Source organism: Megalops cyprinoides, chromosome 4 (genome assembly GCF_013368585.1).
Source record: "Megalops cyprinoides isolate fMegCyp1 chromosome 4, fMegCyp1.pri, whole genome shotgun sequence".
Taxonomy (NCBI): Eukaryota; Metazoa; Chordata; class Actinopteri; order Elopiformes; family Megalopidae; genus Megalops; species Megalops cyprinoides.
In genome coordinates, this window is record NC_050586.1 from 32438714 (window position 1) to 32462305 (window position 23592).

The 23592-nt window shown below is 47.7% G+C and overlaps 1 protein-coding gene across 2 annotated transcripts in view; it reads right to left on the reverse strand.

The window, feature by feature from the left end:
• fam172a (family with sequence similarity 172 member A) overlaps positions 1 to 23592 on the reverse strand; it is a 154215-nt gene extending 130623 nt beyond the window's left edge. The window contains exons 1-6 of one of the 2 annotated variants that reach the window (XM_036527677.1): positions 23527 to 23592; positions 22196 to 22327; positions 19844 to 19945; positions 16817 to 16917; positions 8258 to 8323; positions 6778 to 6969 (exon numbers count right to left, since the gene is read on the reverse strand). In XM_036527677.1, coding sequence (XP_036383570.1) covers positions 6778 to 6969; positions 8258 to 8323; positions 16817 to 16917; positions 19844 to 19945; positions 22196 to 22295 — 561 coding nt within the window. In that variant the 5' untranslated portion in view covers positions 22296 to 22327; positions 23527 to 23592. Of the gene's footprint in view, positions 1 to 6777; positions 6970 to 8257; positions 8324 to 16816; positions 16918 to 19843; positions 19946 to 22195; positions 22328 to 22648; positions 22731 to 23526 lie in introns of those variants that run through there. The other variant, XM_036527679.1, reaches the window with a different exon arrangement.

Below are 23592 nucleotides of genomic sequence, written 5' to 3' on the forward strand. Positions count from 1 at the left end.
ATCCCTCCCCCAAAATCATCCTGTGGCATAAGGAGAGGGGTGAAGGCTTTGGCTAAAGGGGTTTTTTTTTGGGGGGGGGGGGGGGGTGCTGAGGGGTCCATTTGGGGAGGGGAGGGGGGGGGGGGGGGGGGGCAACCCAGCCACACTGAAAAACAAACAGGAGGAAGAAGGCAAAGCTGGAAAAGACTGAACGAGAGACACAGTCTGTGTGTGAGAGGGAGAGAGAGAGAGGGAGGGATAGAGAGAGAGAGAGAGGAGAAAAAAAGAGCCGCAGTAGAGTTGCTGTATATTTATTGCTGCTGTCAAGAGCTCGTTTTCACTCATACTTCTCGAAAACCACTGGGAACAGAGATCTCAACCAACTGCCGGAGCACACTCATCCTTTCCAGTCACGTCCGCGCAGACGGCTCAGCTATATTTTGGCTGGGTCAATGTCAAAGTAACACCGAGCTAAAACAAGACGCTCTGAGCGAGCAATCAATTTGACGTGGAAAAAAATGGGTACAACAGAGAAAGCAGGGTGGTGGGGTGGGGAGGAGAAGGGAGGTGGGGGGGGGGGCTTCAGTGTATGCTTAATTAGCTCCTGGCATGTTCTCCTTAATTTTGCAGCATGAACCAGCAGTTCACATCCAACGCCCTCAGACATCAGAGGGGTGTTTGCACACTTCTAACACTCAGCAGAGCTGAAAACTCCGTGAGGTAATTGTAGTCCAGGACGCAGAGTCGTTCTCATCGGTGGGGCTCTCGCCTGCTCAATCTCCTTCCATTCCTCTCTGCTTTCCCTCTCTCACACTCTCACTCTCTCCCTCTTTGCTTGTCTTTCTCTCTCTCTCTCTCTCCCCTCCTTCGTCGCTTTCTCTTTGGCTCTCTCTCTCTCACTCTCTCTCTCTCTCTCTCTCTTTCAAATTCAGTCTTGACAGGGCCAGAAGGTAATGATACAGCTGCCATGATGCAACAAGCAGACCTGTCTACTGTCAAGAATTGAAATCATGAAGGAATAAGCTGTCATTAACGGGCCCTCTCCCTATAGTGGAGCTGTCATCCGCCCGTTTCCCTCGGCTGGCACGGGGGTTGGCGTCGGCTCCAGTCTGCTGTCAGTTTGCGCGGGTCTCTGGGATTTCAGCACTTCCTGGCTCCCTGCCGCACCGAGGCAGCGGCGGGGGGGGGGGGGATGGGGGGGGGGGGGTGAAGAGGCACCTAAATAACCGCGTTCGGGGGGTGGGGTGCATTACCTTTAATGAGGGGCACGTCGTTCGTTCGGTGAATTCACACCCACGCTGAACCTTAAACTTCCGAATTTGCCTGAGAGCTGTAGTTCCTGCTCGGCGTGGATCCAGCCTAGCCAGGATCAGGAAACTGCTGCGGTCTCCATTGCCGTTAGCGCTAATACGGCTACTCCTACCACCTTTGGGCTTTTTCTGTTTTTCTGATTAATTTTTCCTTTTTTTTACAGTGTGGGGGGTGGGGGGTGCGCATGCACAGGTGGGTTGGTGCCTGGTGCCACGGTGCCCCGCGATTCAACCCGCCGAACAGGCACATCTAGCTGGCTCTGACGGCGGGCGTCGGGGGCCTGATTAGCAATTGGGAAGAGCTCTTTGCTTCCTCGAACCCCGGCTGCCGGGAACGAGATCCCCTTAGACGTCGGAGGTGCTCGCGACGCTGCGGAGATGCTTCAAAGACGATTTTTGTGGAGTTTTTCGCGGCGCGTTTTCAAACTGACGCTCGGCGCAAATTCCCCCTCTGCCGGTGATTTAGCCGCGCGTGCTGAATGCGTAATGTCTCCCCACGTATACACCTTTGTCTTCCTGCGCCCGCTTGCCCACACCTTCGCCGGCTTCCCACCGCAGGCTTTAGCCGACCACTGAGCGGGCTTGCCTCTACATCAACAGATCTGAATCCAGGAAGGAGACCAAATTAATCCATGCGCCTCCCCCGTTCACCGTTGAGCTCAGAAGGGCACGGCATCCGCATTTTTCGATAAAGGAGCGGCTCCTCTTGTGTTTTTATTGGCTTTTTCCACTTGTGACGAAGAGTGTAAACGCTTCACAAAAACACAACCCCGCTGAGGTGGGAGTCTGTAATTTGTGATGGACTTTGAATTCACAGGCATGAGAGAATGTTTTACGTAAGTTTGAACACATTCTCTGTACACATATTCTGTTTAACAGTGAGTCGCTTCTGAAACAGCTGACTGCATTTCCCGTATGATCTGAAGCTAAGGCTTCACCGCCACGGCAGCACGGTATCAGGCGAATGGGGGGGGGGGGTGAATTTGGTGAAGGAGGGAAGGACATGATGAAATACCTGCATTCCGAGGCAGAAGCACTTGATCCTTTGGCCTGCTATCAGCGAACCCACCTGAAACAAGACTGGGAGATAACAGCTGTCCCATGCCACTGAGACTGTCATGTTCATGCCTCTCTCTCTCCCTCTCTCTCCCTCTCTCTCCCTCTCTCTCCCTCTGTCTCTCACTCTCGTAATAACCATACTGGGTTCTTCTCGATGCTCTCTGACCAGAAAGGGCTTTGTAGCATGTGGTTGCTCCATCACCTGTGCGTGTGCCTCCCTTTTCTGTTATGCGGTGTAAATTCTTTCAGTGGTGCAACAGCCTCCTATTAACCAACCCATCACGTGACCCAACACAAGCATGAGGCTCCTTTCAGGTGAGGTAGAGTGCAGCATGCCGTGAGGGTTTAAAAAGAAAAAAAATCTAAAACACTGTCAAACAAAAAGGGAGGATCCTTTTCCGGAGCGGAACCTCAGGTAACGGGGACTGGGTGTTCGACTTCAATTTGGATAAGAGCGCGCCGCGCACACGCGCCAACGCTAACGCGTATTAAAGACTGCGTTTCTTATTTACGATGATAAACGGCCGCGAGCGCGGGCCACGCTCGGCCCCCGGGCCCGGCCTGTCACTGGCCTGTGCAGGAAAAAGAAACTATCCCCCGAATGCAATAACAATCCAACAGCGATTGCGTGCGCTCGCCTGTCTCCTCTCCTCCGGCTCGTCGGGGAGGAGTGACGGCCCGGCACCGGAGTGCGCCTTTTATGAAATTCAGATGGAGAGCTGGGAGCTCTCTAAGTCGATTTGAGCGCTGACCGATGAAATTATTTAGGTTGCAATACTCCGGCTGACAAATGACCACGAAGATGTGGATAAAAACAAGTTTGCGAAGGGCAGAGAGGGCCTGTGTGTGTGTGTATGTGTGTGTGTGTGTGTGTGTGTGTGTGAGAGAGAGTGTGTGTGTGTACGCCCCTGTGTGTATATATTACACAGGAGAAAAGAATTCCGTATAAATGTTTCATACAAAAGAAATGAAATTTATATTACAGTTTATAAGACAACTGTAACAGCGATAGGCCAATTATGGACAATCCCTGGTGGGGAACACATATTGCCCTGAGTCTGAGAAGACTCGAAAATCACGAAGCGGCTCTCTTTCCCTACCGCAGGCTGGGTGGCCTGCCTCTCACTGAGGCGATCACCAGCACGGACAGCTCCAGCGCACCAGAGCCAGAGAGCGGAAGGATGCTATTACACAAGCTCTTCCGCAGTTTCGTAGCCACCCGGCGCCACTTGGGGGGCCCCCCCGATTCTGGCCCCGGTTCCGGACCCCGACCCGCTGTGCTCTGCGCCTGCAATTCGGGGGATTCTGGGTCGTGACCGGGTCACGGAAGACTGCCGCCAGCCTGATTCCGGGCGTTTGTCTTGAAAAGGACGCGTTTTACTTCGGAAAGCGAGACAGAGGCGATAAAACAAAGCCGTGGTCATGTTTTATTTACGGCGCATTGATCGCTTCTCAAAACCCCCTCCATCAATCCGACGCAGTTCCTCTCGACCAACTGTTGAAAGCACTTCGCACACGGCACACCAGCGTGGCCTTACTGTACCATTCAGATAAACTACTGTTATCTGTCCACCTCGTTTGCTAATTGCTAGACAGTGACAGTGACAGCAATCTCTTACAAGCCAGATACCTGTTCTGGACAGTAAATCTCATTTCCGATAACACAGCTGCTTCAGATAACACAGCGGCAATAATTTGTCTTGTTTGGTCCTGTCTTTTTTTCCCCCCATGTAAATCCAGCTCTCTTAATACATGCCAGATATTTGGCCCAGTTTCTGATTAATATATTTTTTTTCTTTTCTAAAAATCAGTCTCGAGTTTTTACACTGCCAGTATTTTTTTTTTTTGCCACATAAACAGGCCGACATGTCTGTTCCGCCCCTTACCAGCGTGCGGCTGACCAGCACAGCTCCCAGACACCGCGGGAGGACTGTGGGTAGGAGCAGTGGTAAAAGAGGCATCCCCAGCGTGCGGGGAGCTAAATAAAGCCACAGCAATGAGGTGCGCGGGAGAGGCAGAGAGGTCTCGGAGTACGGGGAGGCTCCCGGGAGAGCGGCGCCCGCTCCTGCACCGTCCCCTCCACTCCCTGTCACGCCGCTCTCCTCAGGAAACAGCAGCAGCAGCAGCAACAACAACAACATCAACAGCTACAATAACCTTGTGCCGTCGCACATTTGCACCAGCTAAGTAAGCGAGTCCTGCGGGAGGCAATTCTGGGCCCCTTTCCAAGTGTTTTAAGAAGTGGAATGCATGCTGTTCGAGAGGAGCGGTAATAATCACGCATCCAGCAACATTATCTTGCAGACCCCAGGCCAGACCCCGAGCTATGACTCCAGATAGAGCGGGGAAAGATCACAGCCTCACACAGCCGCCAGCAGGGCCAATCATGGGGGACGCGCACACACACGCACGCGCGCACACACACACACACACACACACACACACTCACACACACACACACGCACCCACACACGCACGCACACACACACACACACGCGCACACACACACACACGCACGCGCACACACACACACACACGCACACACACACACATACATGCACGCATGCACACACACACGCACATACACGCACACATATACACACACACGCACGCACGCACGTACACGCACACATGTACACATACAAACATACACATACACACGCACACATATACACACACACGCACGCACGCACGTACACGCACACATGTACACATACAAACATACACATACACACGCACACACACACACAAACATGCACGCACACACACACACACACACACAACACACATGCACATACACACCCACATACACAAATTTCAGCATCCATATGCACACATGAGCACACACACACACACACAAATACACACACACAGTCACAACAGCTGGAGAAAGCACTGCGGTTTGCTGGAGTGATGTAAAGAAGCAGTCACTCAGCTGTGGTAAAGGCCTACCACCCTGCTTTAATAATGAAGCCCTACAGCGCAAATCCACACAAACACGTGGCTCACCAGCTAACAGTCACACAGCTATACAGTATGCTAAGGACATGATGTTATGAGCATTGTGAGAGCAATACAGTATGTGCAAGCTGGAAGATAACCTCCACACAGAAACACTTTCCCTACCCCAAGTCGGTGAGGAAATGACTGTGCTCCAATGAAATTGCTGGGGTTGTTGAAATGATCATCTTCAATTCCTTCTATTGCTGAGCAAGGATGCAAAGTTAGGAGACAGAAGAAGCCAATGGAGACCCAGAGAGTCATGTCATACAGTATGTGACTCCTTATGGTTTTTTGCTTGTGTTGTAAGTCGCGTTGGATAAAAGTCTCTGCCAAATGAATAAATGTAAACGTAAATGTGACATGCAACGTCATTAGGCCTATAGTCCCATTGTTTGTTTTGGATTTGGTCAGGACTGAGGTGAACGTCCTCACTTGTAGAAACTGGGCTCCTTCCATCCTGTAGGACTCTATGTGGCATGAATTTTGCCACGAGACTGGCCCTGCCATGCTCACAGTCAGATTCTGCACGTCCTTCAAACGCACGCCGAGCAGCAGGTGTTAGGAGCTGTTTATTCGCCTTCATCCCTGTTGTTTGCCCCTTCCCGGTGCATTGCTAACCGGAGCAGGAGATCACAGGTTTTGGGGCCCGCTCTGGCAGGGCCCCATTAGGCGCGGGACGCGCGGTGAGAGGCGCGCGCGGGCTGTCAGGATCGGTGTCACCGCTCACCGCGGGCCCGTCACTCTCCCGGGGCCCGGCTCGTCAAGGAGAGCGGCAGGCACCCGGGTGCCCCCTCTCTGCTCTGTCAAATGCGATTCGGGGGGGGTTTGAAAGAGCGCTCGGAGACAGCACCCGCTCAGCGTGCGCGGTTAGGCCCTCCACCCCGCCGCCGCTGCGCTCACTGACACTCAGCCCCGAACCCCCGACTGGCAAGTGACAAACGTCGCACCCCGTCCACCCCCCGCCCCCGCGCTGCCTCTGCCCACCCCTGCAGGGCGGGGGCGCTAAAGCTAAACAGCGCTGACATGTGCATCACATCACGGTGTAAGCAGGCGGCCCGTTATTCACTGCACTTAGCCCTTTTTTAACACCTGTTATCCATGCAGACAGTTGGGTGCGTGTATTGAAGCCACACAGGTGGAGAAGCAGGCTCAAGGGTACAATGGCTGTGCCACGCCCGGGTTTCAAACCCGCAACCCCCTCCCAGTTCCAGAGGTCAGTTTGTCAACCACTCCTCTACACTGCCACTGAAAGCACATCACCATTATTGTATTATCACTCCTTATACAAAGTGCTAGCAAGGTTGCACTAGTACAAAGACCAGCCAGGGTCAAAACGACTGACACTTTGACACTTGATATCGCTGATGTACTTGATGTAACATGGCCAGGAAAGCAGAGAGCGGAAGGCCCGGGGGCGCCTGCCTACCTCCATAGCCCGGGTGATGAAGGGGATCTGTGAGCCGCTGTTCATGTCCTCGTTAATGATGAGCCGGCGGGCCCACTGGCCGGCCCGCACCACGCCGCTCCCCTGGATCAGAACCAGCAGTTTGTCCGGGTTGGTCAGCGCGTCCTCGCTCAGGTAGATGAAGCTCTTGGGTTCATCCTCTGTGGCATCCACCTGGAGAGGGCGGGTGTGGGAAAGAAATTCACTTAAGGCATTCAATTGCTTTTACTCAATGAAAATACTGTGCATGACTTGCTATACAGGCTTGCCATTTATTAATTATCTTTATTTCTCAATATAATGACCCCTCCTCCTTTTTTCTTTCATGGCACAAATATATTTAGTAGAACCTACCCATATAATTGCATACATGCAGTGCTGTGCATTCATTTAGATCTTATAAGTGTTTCATTGTTTTCCAGCAGGAACTATCACATATTTTTTAATGCAGAGTAATACTTTCTGGGTGTATGTTATGTAGATTAAAATATACAGGCAGATAAACCGAAGGAAAAGGAGACATTCCCACAAAGCGGGGGGAAAAGCTCCACTAACAATCAGGAGAGATTATCATTATGGAGATCAAAGGAGTCAACTGATGTCTGTTTGCGCACAGCTTTCTCGGGCCGACGGACTCTGGGAGGGACTTTATACTCTCTTCATGGGAGTCTCTCTTCAATCTGAGCGAAAGAATCTTCCAGTAGACACGCACTGTCCATAAAACCCTGGGTGGCTTGCTTCCTAATCCGCGTGGACAATGAGACGTAGAGAGGGGGAAAAAAAAGAATGAATCCTGCTTTCTCTGCTTAAACCCGTTTAATCTGCTTAGAACCGGCAGCCAGAAGTTCAGCCACGGCGCAGGTGGACAGGCCCACCCTGAACACCGACCAGAACCCAAGCGGGTCTCGGGGGTTAAACGCCCCAGCCCCGACTGGGCCGCGCGGGATCCAAACAAACTCCCATCATCCTCGGCGTGATTTATGTAATCTGTTTCACCGCAAATACACCATACTGTAACAAGAAATGAAAGCGAACAGCTTTTTAAGTGCCGTTTTTATGAAACGATCCTCCCTTAAAAGACATAACACTTTTCTCCCAAATACAAAAAAGCAGGCTCCTTGCGAGAATAACAGAGCCTGCGTCGCCAATAACTCCTGACAGCTAATAAAGTACCTCTGAGCACATTTAAATGCAAAACGGATTAAGGATTAGCTTTTCTTACTTTTAAATAACGTGTCACAATACATTTAATTTGTTGACGAGCGACTTTCACAATGAGAGAGCTCTGGAAAAAAAAAATGATTCCGCATCCTCGTTTTCGGGGGACAGTCTATCATAATCTGGCACCGAAGCAACCGTATTTACATCAATTTTCTCATTAATACCCACTTTAATCTTCAAAAGCATAAATCAAAAAATGAAAAAAAAAGCACTTCTTTTTTTCTTCCTCGACATTACTTACTGGAAGTATTTTTTTAGTCATGTTGCATTCTTTCTCCAGCAATTCATAAACGTATTGCGTGATGATCTGGGGAGAAAAAAACAATGCAAGTTAATCGATTAGCAAACACTCATCTGATACTCATTTCAGAATTGCACAACAGATACATGCACTGTACCTAGCACTCAAGGCAAGAACACAGAAAAACATCCATTCCTGCAATCTTCACGTATCGGCTGTATATATAGTCAGCCTCTAGACACCCAGAATGGTGGAGATAATTGGGACTGTCTTGAATTCTCTTGTCTTCAGCGCGGTAAAGTGCAGGGGAATTGCCAACCAAAGGAGAACGTCTCAACTACAAGCTGAGAGCTGATGTAAGGTGTGTTTATCCCCAAAGCTATATTGGAAGGAACATGTATACAGTGTAATTTTACCCTCAGGCCAAAAGTTTCATGGTTCAATGACATCAACAACTTTTTTTTTTCTTTCTTGTCCCCCCCCCCCCCCCCCCCCCTCCCCTTGTTGCCGACGGAAACCGTGAGGCTTCGCCGGGTGCCTTTGGAGACGCGCGCGGCGCGGAGAGATGAGAGTGCGTTGCGGACATGAAAGACAGGGGGACCCTTTCATGGTGCCCCGTGCCTCTTTCGCGTCTTTAGCGAAGGACCCCTGAGCTGCCGAAATGAAGAAGGGGTCACGGGGTCGCGTACGAGCCCCGGTCACCTGACCGTAATCGCTCCCTCCGAAAAGCGATCCTGTGATCTTGTGTGGGCCCCCGTGAGGGAGTGGATTTGCAACGTGGGGAGGTTTGCCACGTCCGGGGAAGCGTCTCGCGGCAGACAGGGTATGAAATGTCTCCTGGACGTGCTGTGCTCCACTGTTTTCCTGAGCTATAATGTTACGCAAACCATGGGAAGGGCCCTTCCAAGAGGAAGCACACTGTAACCTTGTGCGCTGGTAAATCTACATTTATCCCGTTGTAGTGGAAAGATTATTCTAACCGCAACCTAAGGCTGCAGTCTACAAAATTATCAGCAGAATGCCATACTACTGCCATTTACTATGCATATATGCTTAGAACGTGAAATTAATTAGACGTTTTCTGCGAAACGTTGATTGTATGAACCCCAGGGAAGGCCTTTAGTTTGACATACTGAGAACGCAACATGCAACTTGCCCTCAAAGGGCCGACATGTAAACACTCGTCCAACCAGGCATTTCGTCTGGCTTTCCATAGGACCACGCTAGGGGTCCAGCATCGCACTGTGGTTTGATTGAGCATCTTCCAGCATCAATAAAGCAAGCTTGCCATGCTGGTTTTTCAGGTTAGCATCCACTCACCATGACGCTGCATGATGTGAGCATGAGCGTGTCACTGTTGGTTCAGTTCCTCACTGGCGCACTGCTCCTATGACCAGAACTCTATATCTACAATTCTTTGGTGAAAAAAGTCCAAACAGGTAGATGTCAACAACTGGCCCACTCTTTAGATAACAGTCAGTAAAATGACTGAATTACTGTTTTGGTCACTGTAATCACATGGGCATTAAAACGTAACAGCCATTCTCTGTTGGAATCAACGCATCGAGCCATCATGAAAACGATGCAGCTGATTTTGGCTGTGCCGGCCAACCAGAGGACGCAATGAGATCACAGACCTCACCATGTGACCGGCGGCGGAAAATGGCGGGAACGCTTTTAAGATGTAAGCCGTTTAACACCCAATCCCCTAAATGTCAGCATCCCTGATGAAGGCTAAATGATTCCGGGACGCAATCCGCTTGTGTTTAATGATATCAATAAGCCTTGCAGGAAATTTCATTTGCGCCGTATTATTTGCTCAGTGCCTCAGGTGGCTGGAAAAGCATCAGATATGGAGAGGGGAAGAGGAGGTGAGGGGAGGGGGGGGGGGGGGTTCCTCCTACTGCACGCGTGTGGACCCGTCACTCAACGGCAGCACTGAGCCGTCTTTGTTCCGGCTGACACATTAGCGCTGGGCCAGGATGTGGGGACTGATCCGACTCAGATGGGGATCAGAGGAGGAGGACTTACTGACTTCATCACCTGCGGGACACCGAGGCCCGGGCGAGACCCCACTCCCTTCGGCAACACTGCACCGACTTTAACCAAAAGCTGCGTTAGCATTAGCGCTCCAGTACTGCAGCAGATTTGCGGAATGTTAAGAGTATGTAACTCTAAGCACGGTCTAGTAGAAACAGTGATTCTGAATAGTCTGAGGAGGTCTGAAGAATGGGGAGTGAAGATGATTAACCAGATGTTTGACTTTTGTCTTAACTAGAACAGAAACACACACAGTTTAATGTGCAAATTGTTCACTCTTGGGGGAGAGAGTCCACCATCCCTGCCCCCTAAAGACACAATGTTTAGGGGGAAAAGACTCATGCTTCATGCAATCTATGCAGCCCAACAGCCTAATTAGAAACCCAGTTTGTCACATAATTAACACTGTCTTATTAGTTTGATAATGAAAAGCCTGCAGGTAAGACTGCTATGCAATCATCTCCTCTTTGTGTGTTTCTGGCGAAAATGAAAATAGGTGGGCATAGCTGTTTAATCCACGTCGCACATCACCCCTAAAACGCGTGTAATCCTCCGATTATACCTGCGTGACCTGAGTCAGTTGGCCCTGTTGCTGATTCGCAGTCTGGAGTTTTGGAGAGATTTCTGCAGCCTTGGGGAAACTGAGCAATTTGGAGCATCCTCACAAAACTACATGGTGAAAAATTAAAGACAAGTAAAAGGACTACAAACAGACACAAAAGGACAGGCGTAAAGCAGAGCCAAGTGAGACGGCTCTTTGAGCGGATGAAGACAGTAGAAACTCCACAAAGCAGATGGGGGTAGGGGTACCTAGGGGTATCGAAGCCACCTAGGGTGCTGGGAGGCAGTGGCCTAAACATTGGGGGTGTCGGGTGATCCGGGCTAGGGTCTGTCAGCTGAGACGCGAGGGGCAGGGGGAGGGGCGGAGAGGTGCAGAGAAAAGAGCTCTCCATGAGACCCCCGGCAGAGGCCTCTCTCCCGGGCGGGAACGCGATAAGTGGCCGCATCGGTAAGTCGATCTGTTTACAGGCCACCCCCCCCCCCCACGCCACTGGCCCACCCCTACTGCAAAGAACCAGGAGAGAGAGGAAGTACCAGACAAACACGAGGCCAGACCTCCCACAACGCCCCGGTCGTAACTCTGATTAACGTAGCCCCGGGTTCGGCCCCGGCACATCGCCCCGGAAACGATAAGGGGTCCACCCCTGCTGGGTGCAGGGTTACCCGAGTCCGCCCCACCCCGCCAGCCTAAACAGGCCTGATTAATTACCGCTGCTCTTATCGGTGGAGGGAGTCACTCCCGGGCCGGGATGAACTTTATCAGGTGGGTGGCAATCAATACTGTCAGCCGTGTTTGCACCCCCCCCCCCCCCCCCCCACCAACCCCCACCTCCTATTTCAAACAAGCGCAGAGGCGCGGGGCGAGTCTTTCGGCACACGCTTTTTTAAAAGCCACTTAGCTGGGAAAGAATGAATGCTGGCGACATCAAAGCTGTTTACATAATGAAAGTGAGGGGCTCTAGACCATAACAATGACAGTGCAGAGAGAAAGAATTACATTTTTAAAACAGGCAGAAAATCCCTACATAAATACAGCGCGGTGAAGAGAGTGAGAGAGAGAGAGAGAGAGAGAGAGAGAGGGTGAAAAAAAACAAGAATAATGTTTATTTTAAGGATAGCTTGTATAACAGAGAGCTGAGAATTAGAATGGAGTGCATTGTTATCTTATTTCAACTTTTTTTTTTTTTGCGTAAGTCTGATGCTTGGAGGAACAAAGCATGTGCACTTAAATAAATTCCCACAAGGCTGTCTGTTGTGCCGTGTCTTCAGCGAGTATGCTCTCTGTGCGCTGATGAAAACCTTCCCCCTTCTCGCCGAGCACTTGCTGCGTACGCCACTTAATCGGCGCCTAATGACCACCTCAGGTGTTACCTTAGAAGCCGGCAGAGGGGTAATCCACTTTTAAAGTACGCCCTTTTATTCCCCCCCCTAAACCCCCACAACACTCACGGGGGTTTGAAAAGAGAGGAGACGAGATAAATCAAGAGAGACAGCTGCCATTCTATTCCCTTTTTAGAGCTCTTCTTAACATAAACTTCTTAACAAAACACAAGGGATTGATATGGGCATGCAGGCCTAGTATTGCATCCACAGCCTAGATGTTGTACAGCTAGATATAAGAGGCTTGCATTTTGGAAGTATGTACAGGTGTGTGTGTGTGTGTGTGTGTGTGTGTGTGTGTGCGTGCGCGTACGCTTCTTTGTGTATATGTGTGTGTGTGTGTGCGTGTACACTTCTTTGTGTATGCATATGTGTATGTGTAGGAATAACAGGGTCCTTAGATGCCATGTATTTGCTACCTAACTGCAGTCACACCAAAACAGACAATTTTCTTCATGTTGCACATTTTGCTGTTCATTGTCATATGCAAGCCTTCCGGCCTATACCAGATTACATGGGAAGAACTAGACTGATTGCTCCACTCTTGTTTCTAACAAACGCAAAGAGAAAATACTTTCACTTCATGTGACGCATTCGAAAAAAACAGATTCTTTTAGGCTCCAATTTGGAGTTCCCACTCCTCAAAGCAGACCGGTCTGGTGTGGACCAACGAGGGGTTACACACCGAGCATGCTCTGCTTGACCACATCAGACACAGAAGGACCAAGCGCATGAGACATGCATCATACTGTAAGCAAAGCAGCAAAGAGGGAGACAGAAACGTCCGACTTTGATTTTGGTCCTTCCACACCAATTCCACCGCCTGCATCGCACAGCGAACTGTAATCTCAGGAGGATAAAAAAAAAACACATCATCATAACACTGCCATCTGGCCGGTCCCTTCTTCATTAGAATATTCTCTCCGTTTGTCATTCCACAGATGCAGGGAGAGGAGAGGGAAAAAAAAAATCCACACTTATTGACAGCTTAATGTACTACAGTCTGGATTAGATCCCACAGTTGTCACCTATCTGGAGAACTATCACTTACAGCAATAATTACACTTTCCCCGAGACCTACAAGTGCTGTCATGTCACTTTGATGACACAATGCGCACGCCCGCACGTGTGCACGCAGACGCGCACGATCAGCGGAACAGAGAGGGGCACGCCTTCTCTCACACGTACAGACACAAACTCATACGAGCATATGTATAGCCCGGCACATGCTAACTCAATCAGACTGAGCCACACACACACTCACACAATTACACACGCGGTCACAGTCACGCACAAAGAGCCACACATTCTCACACTCAAAACACAAACTCGCATGGACATATGTACAGAGAGCTGTACGCAAGCATAAACAGCCTGACACAGCCACATACAGACGCAGCCATACAAACACACACACACACACACACACACACACAAAGACACACACATTCTCGCGCATACAGGCACAAACTCAACGGACGTACATATAGAGAGGTGCATGTGAAAACAAACAACCTGTCAGATATACACAAACTCACACACACACACACACACACACACACACAAACACACACACACACACAAACTCACACACACACACACAAATAAATACATTCCGCTGCAATGACTGCAGCTGCTACTGACATGGAGAACATGAGGACGGGCCCTCTGAACGCGGTGTGGGCGTCTCAGTTTCACTCCAGCACAGCGGCACCCTCGGGGCCCGTGCACAGATTGCATTAGGGCCCGGCTACACTCTTCCAGCATCGCATTAGATCTGCATTATTTAATCAGAGCTCCCCCCGTAATCAGCCTGCTATGGACCCGTAATTGTTTTAGTGATATTATTGGTCAGGTAACGAGTGTTGTGTCCGCCGCGCGGGGTTGTCAGGGAGGATGACAGTGACAGGCGAGGTACGTGACACGTACTCTGGAGGGAATCGCCGGGGCAGTTTGGGTGGGCTCTCTTTGACTGACGGCTGTCGCTCCACAGTTATTCTCTTAAACGTTTTCGGACAGACAGCCGGGCGGATTGTTATGTTACAGTCACTCAACCACATATTCTGGGGTGTTAATGGGTTAATGGGTAAAATGTTAGACTAAACGCCAGATACACAATCTGATGTAACAGAATGAAAAAACTTAAATAATTTTGAAAACACCCCTTTTAAAAAAAAAGTCTGACAGCAGCCTGTTGGCTTTCATCTGCAATGTGGTGAACATTCCAAAGTTTTGAAAACATCATCTACAAAGATGCTAAATAAATACTGTATAAATACTGATAACCCAGTTAAATAGAGGCAAACATATCTGTTATTCAAATGGGTAAATACACACATACATACAACCACACTCACACACTCACGCACACACACATAACCTTGATGTCAATGCTCTGGCCACAGTGCACAACCACAGCTGTGAATCCTTTCTGCATATGGCTGAGAAATTAACCACGCCATTCAAGCAACACTGAAGTGTAAATTGGACATCTGGTGCTGAGACTTCCCTCACAATGCTGCAATGTTCAACGAGGAACATTTGCACCACCTCTTCACAAAGACGCGCGGCCGTCTGAAAAGGAGGAAAGACTGCTGAAGACGTCGTCATTCCTCAAGCGGGTGAGCAGAGGGCAAGAGCTCCCTGCCCTGCCCCGGTCCCCATCCCTGTCACACGCAAGGCTTTCTGGGTAACGCGTACACCCACAGCCTGGATCTTCTTAAATAGAGGCCACGTTGGACAGCCTCCATGTCTCAAGGATGCACGCTGTCGCTGAGCCAGCTCTCTCAGAAACGTTATCTCCTCACTCTCGCTAAGGAGTGGCCTTGATTCCATTCCACCCACAAGGACCACACAAAAAAACTATTCAAGAAGAAGGCAACATATTTTACATGACTTTCTGTATTCCAAAATGTGCAAGGATTCAATCAGCAGGATGCTTTCACTCTGTTCCATACAAAAGGCTAAAGACATCACTGGCCATTAAAACTGTCAATATTATCTGTCATATGTACAGGAATGCATCTATATAATGTACTCTAATCTGCAGCATTGCATGGCCCAGAGAAAAGGACCCTGAAGGCTTCAAGAGTAAAGTTTAGCTAACACTAAGACTGGAAATTGCACATGTCCATAAAAGTTACAAAAAAAAGGAAATTCAACAAACTTGTGATCCTTCAGAGGTATTTGCTCTTTTCTGCAGACAAATTCAGGAAGTTTAAATGTTGCTCGTCCCTCTGTGAACTCTTTTCCTTAGGTTTTTCAGATGCAGAGATAGACTGTAAAAAAATGGCATTTTCATAAAAGGAAATTTCTCAAAGGACACTGCTGGATTAATAATAACACATACAGGTAATCCTACAAAAGAGTCACTTTTTCTTTGAACTTCAAAGAACAACCAAAACAACTGAAGTGAATAGCAGGAAGCAAATTAACAAAAAAGCACACAAATTAACAAAAAAGCTAAAAAAGGAGCAATATCTGCTCATGCATAATTCAAGAGCTGTGACTGAATAAACGTTAGTTGACCTTTGACCCCGTTCAGGCTCGACGGTGAGGCGCCCCGGTGAGGGGCACCAGTGCGGTCGCAGCCGAACTCGCACTGTGCTCGTATTGATGTTGTGTCCCAACACTCCGATCCCTGTTTCAGTTATCAGGTGTTCAATAAAAGCCATTTGACAGCTGAACAGGTCTGTGCGAGTGGCCACCGTGAGCAGCGCACCTGCTCGGCGCTTTGAGTGGAACCGAGTCTGCAGGATTAATGGCTGCTAAACCGTGAAGGTGTAAACGTAGCAGCCAAAGAAATCACTATAAATCACAGCGTGCCAGGGCCGATCACGAGAAACAAGAAGCAGACAAAGCCAGCGCCGCCGTCACAAACAAGGAAAAACAGGCTCTTGTGGAGATGCCCGGACGGTGAAACGGTGCTTTCAGTAGGTGCTGCCGGTTTGGCTGGAGGCCCATTAGAGCTATCGAAGGTTGGCCTTTGTGATGGAAGTGGCTCTCATGCAAAATGAGGTGACTTTACTTGGTTACAGCATAGAAGCTAGAGTCCACAGCTAGAATCCTTCCAATAACAGGGTCTGCAACCTGTATCCTGCAGAGTACAGTGCAGGTGTTTATGTGTGTGTGTGTGTGTGTGTGTGTGTGTTAGAGAGTATATGCATATATAGTGTGAGTGCCAGTGTATGTGTCTGAGTATGTCAGTGCCTGTGTGCCTGTGTGTGTCGGTGCTGTGGGGTGTTCAACTGTGTAGTTTCAATTACTGCTTTGAAGCCAATTATAAAGTTATTAGAACCTGGGAAACACAGATACATCAAAATCATCATCAAGTTTCTCCCTTAATAGTCTATTATGATAGATTTTTTAAAACTATAATTATTTATTCACAATCAGGAGATTTTTTTTTACTGGTCCTTTTTTTTCTTTTATAATTAAGTACCTTTGGTGGTGGGGAAAAAAGAGAGCTTCTCAGCGCTGAATAAATGTTCTGCTTTGAAAAAGATGATGATGAATGCAAGTATTAATTTACAATGTATACAAAATTATAAAGTAATTAAAGAAAAGTGGAAAAAATACCTCTCCCAGCGCCTCATATCGCTTTTGGTTCCACCTGTGCAAGTCCTCCCGGTAATTGAACACAAATGGTTCTCCGGTCTTAATGTGCCTCAGTTGTCCCTCTAAAGACAAAGAAATACAATAAGGACAATTAGACCTGTACTGTTCTCTTCACAGGGAATGCTGTCTTCATGCAAAACAGTTCTCACATATTCACACTGTGTGTTAGGCAATTCTATGACATCTGTAGTTTGGGGGCTCAGGAGAATCTGAAATCAAATCACAACCACATTCAAGGATTTTTCTTTTTATTTTATTTACTTTTCTCACAGAGAACATGAACACTGCCATTGTGTCGGTGCCATTGAATTTAGTTTGTCTGAGAACAGAGGAGTACACGTCTTCAGAAAACCTACAGCAGTTTGTTCTACTCTGATGTTCTGGTGTTGGACTATGCCGCTGTAGTCTGCACCTATAGGCTGGTATCAAACGTTGGACTGTTGCTTGAGCAGAGTGGCTCATTTTTTCAAATGAAAATTCTGAAAAAGCGCTGTGCTTTAAGATAAGGACTACTTTGTAAAATATTAGCAGTCAACCAAAGGAAGGCTTATACAAGAATGCCAGCTTTTTCATTAGGTTATGGATTCTCCTGCCGTTCTGAAATAACACTGCACTCCTAAATAAATGAAGGCAGCTAGCTTTGACCTTCGGCTTGATTCTGAGTCCTCCTCGTGTGCGTCTCTTTCCTTTGCTGTGCTGGCACACGTTTGCAGCACGAGGCCCATCTGGCAGGTAGGAGGCCGGTGGGAACCGAGGCCACGTCCAGTCACGACGCTGGTGTCCTTCTGGGACCTCTGGCAGCCGCGCCGTGGACAGCTGCCCTGGCGCCCTCACCCCCGCGCTCCTCTCTGCGCCCCAAGTGCACCTGGGGCGTGGGGACGGGACGGCCAGCGCGGCCCGGGCCCCCGCGGTTTTCCCCACCCTGCCCGCTCGGTGACACAGCTTTGAGTGGCCGCCAACGGGCCCCTGTCCCACTGACCGCCGCGGTCTGCGGCCACCCCGCTGTTCACCCCCCCGGCTACACGGTGAAGTTAGATGCTGCCAAACGGCCCCACTTGGGAAAATGAGGAGTCTGCAATTTGGAGGGAACTTACAATGCTGCAAGTAACCTGTCATCTTTAGGCATCTTTTAAAGTGATCTTATTAGTGTTTTTTTTTTTGTTTTGATTTTCGTTTATTTTTTTTAAACCAGGATTCAGCAATGCTTTCTGAGTCACTGATAAAATGGTGTGGTAATGCTGACTTGGTAAACCTGAGTTTGTCCTTCTGTGTTTTGCATTGTAGAAGCCTCCTGTTGGGGGCGCTAAGGAGGACAGCCAATTAAATCTGGACGGTATTGGTGATCTTTCTTACATCTCTTTGGCAACAAAGCATCACAAATTAAAACCCATGAGGCTTTACACAGGCCAGCTTCCTGTGTTTTGGTGATATGAACAGGATGCCGGCCAGGAATATTACCAGTAATATTGCCAAAGTAGCGTTTCTGAAGCCTTCACTTGAGAATATAGAAGAGCTTTCTGTTTGTAGTGTGACAGTAATACAAATGCGTGCGAATAATCTGCTTTCAATATAAGACCAAAGTGGGAGCTGACAGGGCCTGTGTTGAGAGCTTTCCAGAGGTCCCCATTTGGAAGTTCCTGAATTTTGAGACTTTGCAGAGTGAAACCTCTTACGCCTCCAGATGGAAAATGGCTGATTACCTTTAAGTCATTCAAACTCAAAAACAGTCTTAAAAGTGCAATTTAGACCCAGAAATGCATTCATATGCGAAACCAATTTCTAAGTCTTTGGAGCCTGGCTTTACTTCTGAATACAATTACTTTTGGTTAATACTCCCAAATATAGTTTTTCAAGAACGAGGCCATTTATCGTTCTGTTGACACTCCATGATATTAAAGCCCAGAAAGAGTGTTAAATTTAATTGTGACCTCTATGATTGGAAACAGAGTGCAAAATACTTACAACAAATACGCATTTAAACCAAAAGGACCCGAGGGCTCATCTTTTCTCAATTATTCCGCAATGGCAAACAGCACAAACATTGCAAGACAAAGGATCGTTTTTAAAATGCTTCACTTACACACAGCGACCATGTGATAAATCTTCAGATACTCACTCAATACGAAATTACTCTGTTTGCTTTTATCATTAGCAGTTCAACAACATGTAATGTTAAAAGCCCGCCCGTCCCTTAGAGACGCAGAGAAAGAGAGAGAGTATGAGGAGAGAGAAAGAGAGAAATTGGTTTGAAAAGGCGACCGAACAAAAGTACCTAGAAGAAATCAATTATGCATACATGGATGGGAGACGTGGAGCCTTCCAAACAGCAGCGCCTAACAGAAGGAAGACGGGATTATAATGAAATGGAACACGCAGTGAAAGTTCAGCTCCATCGCCTTTACAGCACAGACTCTCAGAGGAATATGCTCTCCCAACTTTTCTCTTTTTTTCTCGATAATTAGCATGCTGTTCTAATTTTTTTTAGCTTAATTAGGTGTACATAACCTTGGATTTTCAGTAATGAAAAAGCTGAGGGCTACTATGACGAAGCCGTCAGCTTTACGATTAAAATAAGATGTCTGGCATGAATCATATATAAAGGCGGCTTATTTATTTTATTTTTATTCACAGCGTCGCATCCTGGAAAGGACTAGCTGCTTTCCCTAGCAGGTTACAAAAGGGGGAACTACCTACCAGCTCAAGGCTGGTCACGCCTCCAAGTTCTGTTCAACACTCCTGTTGCATTTCCATTCAGGGTTTCCACCAGCGAAGGCCTGGCATTAATGCGGATGGAGGTTATGCAAATCTCCTATCAGCCTCAATGCAAGGATGAGTGAGCCACTGACAGCTCGTACCATCCACACTGTTCCACGATCTGCCATTGAATCTAAAGGTGCAGATACCATTGCGATTGGTCTGACAGATTTCTCTCATCATATGCTGATGCCCGTTAGATACAGAGCGTTTCAAAACAAAAATGATACTCACGGTCATTGAAGGCGTACTCGAACTCTTCGAGGGTCTTGGGGAAATTGAGCGGAGGCTCGTCTTTCTTCATGAGCTCGTCTAGGTCTATCCGGGATAACAAATCTAGGCGGACAGAGAGAGCAGTGTGAGACAGAACAGTGAGGACCCTGTGCTCACTGGAGAGCAACGTAGAGCCAGTTCCACAGCGCTCTTCGCCTCGCTTGTTGCATGGTAGCACGTGCGCAGCCATTCCCCTCCCTGGCCTCGCATCCTCAACCCCCACTAATTAATCTGAGCAATCACCCAGAATGCAGAGCGTGTGGAAGTGCTGACCTGAGTGCTGGGTGTTTAATAAGCTTCGCACATGCTTCCGGGAGCTGTGTCACACTGATGTTGTCAGAGAGATCGGGGGGGGGGGGGGGGGGGGGTGAACGCTGAGCGACGGCCGGAGAGCGCGGTGGAGATGAGCGGCTCGTTAGCGCAGCCACCGGAGCAACCGGAGCCACGGCGGAGACGGCGCCACCCGCCTGCCAGCGAGGAGCACGCTGCCACACTCAATAAGGCGCGGCGGGGACCCAGGCGAGCCGTCAGAACATCTCTGCAGGCTCCCTCCAGTCAGAAGCACTTCCAGGCGCCTGCTGCGCTAAACAGGAGTGGCACCGCAATGATGGGGAAGAGTCGTGGAGGCGCAGGGCTGGACGACGAGCTGTTAGCGCAGCATTACCGCAGTCATGGCGGGCCTCCGCATTGGGCAAGGCTGTCCTAGCTGGCTTGTGAGGCCTGCAAGCTCTCTGAGATTTCAGGCATAGAAACGGAAGCTGTTCTCTAGCAGCGATGGAATTTGTGTCTCTTTTACTGAGTGAAGCTACTTTCACCGTCTTTCCTAGAACCAATGTGGAATCCAAAAACACACCATCCTGTGCTGTGCTCTCAGCTCATGTGAGATATCAACTAACAGTGACACACATTTGGTAAAAGAACATCCTACAACATATGGGCATGAAGTAATGAAGCACTTTCACATTCAAAGATTTCAGCACTACAAAATGAGCAGGCACTTTGATTTCCTATTGTCCATTATCAGTTTTGCCCATACAGTACTTTCTTCCCTATACATTGTCTATGTCCGTTGCTCTTTCAGAATTCATACCTGTAAATGAAATAAAAATACTGTAAATGTCTTGGGTGCAAGAATGAAACTACTGAAAACTAACTAAATGTGAGAATTAGCAATAAATTACTTCGCTCACCCAGTTTCCTGGGTGACACCTGTAGAATACTAATTGCAAAACAGTTTCCAATATTGTGCTTAGCAAGAAAGTATATTTTTTTTGTTAAAAAGGTCACAGCTATGACATCTGGAGTGGTTTCAAATAATCTGCATTTCAGCCCGGTTAGTGTCACAAGCAGGCTAATCAAACAGTTTTTATTAGGTGGTAATGTCTTTTTTTCAAGTGCGGTACAAACATATTTCCTCCAGCTGCAAGTACAGTATGCTCTCACAACACCTAACCTCTACAGCTCAGTCAGGTGGCTACTCAATACTCAATTCACTGTCAACATCTATTGCATTATCACATTACTCACCTCATCTCACATTTTTCATACTATACATAGTACTATAGATTGTGTGTGCACATACAGACACACTAATGTTGCTGTGAGGTTACACAAATTCCTTGACTGGGATTATACCCCATGGCTCCAAGGTCATGAACCCTGTTCCATGCTAAGCTAAATGTTCTTGATATGTGTGACACGTCGGTCAGTGCAAAACTCATTTGCACTAACTTCAATGACACTGAAACAAGGAGACTTGAAGAAACCTAACTGACATCTTCTCTGTAAATCATGATTCTGGCATGGCCAAAAGTTCTGAAACATAATGCATTCCAGTTTTAGCATAATTCATCCCTCTCACCACTGCAGATACATGTCTTAGCAAGTGTTCAATAAATGACCAACTGCAGAAACAGATAATATGCAAAAACATGAGATATGTAGGTCACCCAGGACAAAGGCCTTTGTGAAGCAAACTTGTAGGCTAATGATGCAATGTAAAGCCAACAAAAGACTGATGCATATTCTAAGTCCTCATGGGTTTTAATCAAGGCCGGGTTACTTACAATTACTTGAAAGAGTGTATCACATGATTGTTTTATGAGTTCATCAAACATCCCAGCCAATTCAGACTCAAACAGAGGTTTGTGGATTTGTGTGTGTGTGTGGAAAGCGTGTGCATGGGTTTATATTGTTTGTAGTGTGGGGGTGTTTTGTGTGGAAAGAGCACGTGAATGGCTGTGTATCATTTTTAGTTTGTGTTTATCAAGATGTGTGTTGAAACAAGGAAACTACTTGATTTAAATTGTTTACCTTTAAGGGCTGTAGTTTTTTCTTTTTCTTCTTGTCCACCCAGCTGCGCCATGTTTATCCACAAAATTAATAATATAGCAGGAGTGGGATTAACACGCATGGATCTTCACCAGTTTATCATTGGAGGCCACTCTGAATCGAAGGGAAAAGAATATGTCACCAAATAATAATAACTTAACATTACAACAGCGTTAATCTGCCGCATTAAGTTAACCAATTTTAGCGACGTGTTCACGTAAAGCATAAAAAAATAACTAGCAGCTCGCAACATCTAGAAATCTATAAACGTCTCTTTAAAAAATTACGGCGTAACTGGAAACTTAAACTCGCAAAGGCGCACCACATACGACAGGTTGTTTACCGCTAAAACTTGACACAGTGAACATAACGTTATTACCACCTAATGACAGGTGCTGTGTTATTGCGTTGCTGCATTTGATAGCAAGCGCTTACAAGTAAACCTTTACAGACGGTGAACTGCTTGGAAGACAAACGAAAGTAGTAAGGACGTAGTTGGCTAGCTGATACTGTAAGCAGGCAGTTAGCTAGCCGGCACCCTCATACACTTTCTGATCGCTTTCGCTTTCATTTACTTCACTCCATGTGATATCATCACTTTAGTGAGCCAACCCAGAACACTCCTTCGTTGAGTGAGAGCTGGGGAAGAGGGACAGAGGCTAGCTAATTAGTCTGCTGATCAAGCATTTCAGTTGAACACCCATAAGCTTTATACCATCAATCATGTTGATAGCTAGCTAATACTGTGCAGTATGGGCAGCAAGCTAACTAACTAGATTAGTATTCCAAGCTACATTATAGCTCTGCTAGCTAGCTGATGTTTGCCTACCTAGGTAGCTAGCTACCTTGTTACCATTTCTGCACAAAAGCACGACAAATCATTGCTAATTCGTATGCAGTAGAATGTTTTAATTCAGAAAAAGATACATCAATACAGCATTCTGCCTGCAACACTTGGAGTGAGAAACACGACACAATAAACAGAGAAATACCCTGTGCAATATTTAAAGATCATTTAAGTTATGCTACACCACATACGTGGGTGTAACGTTCACTTCAATTCAGCAATAACGTAAAAAAGAAAAAAAAATCCCACAGGGTCGGAGGCCATTGTCACCCCTGCCGTAGCCAATATTTACTTCGACCACCAAAAATAATTCCGGGGAATATCAATTCACAAAGGCTATTCACTGTTAACGGTGCGTTCTTGAACACAGAGACACCCTTCGTTCCACCACAGAGCACGGTTATTTTTGAAGAGACGGAGAAGAATCCCCTCTACGATCATGCATTTTAGCTCAGCTCACACATACCATCACAACTAGACAGTCAGTAGAAAATACAAACATCCTGCATCTCCTGCTTCCTCAAAGTCTCAC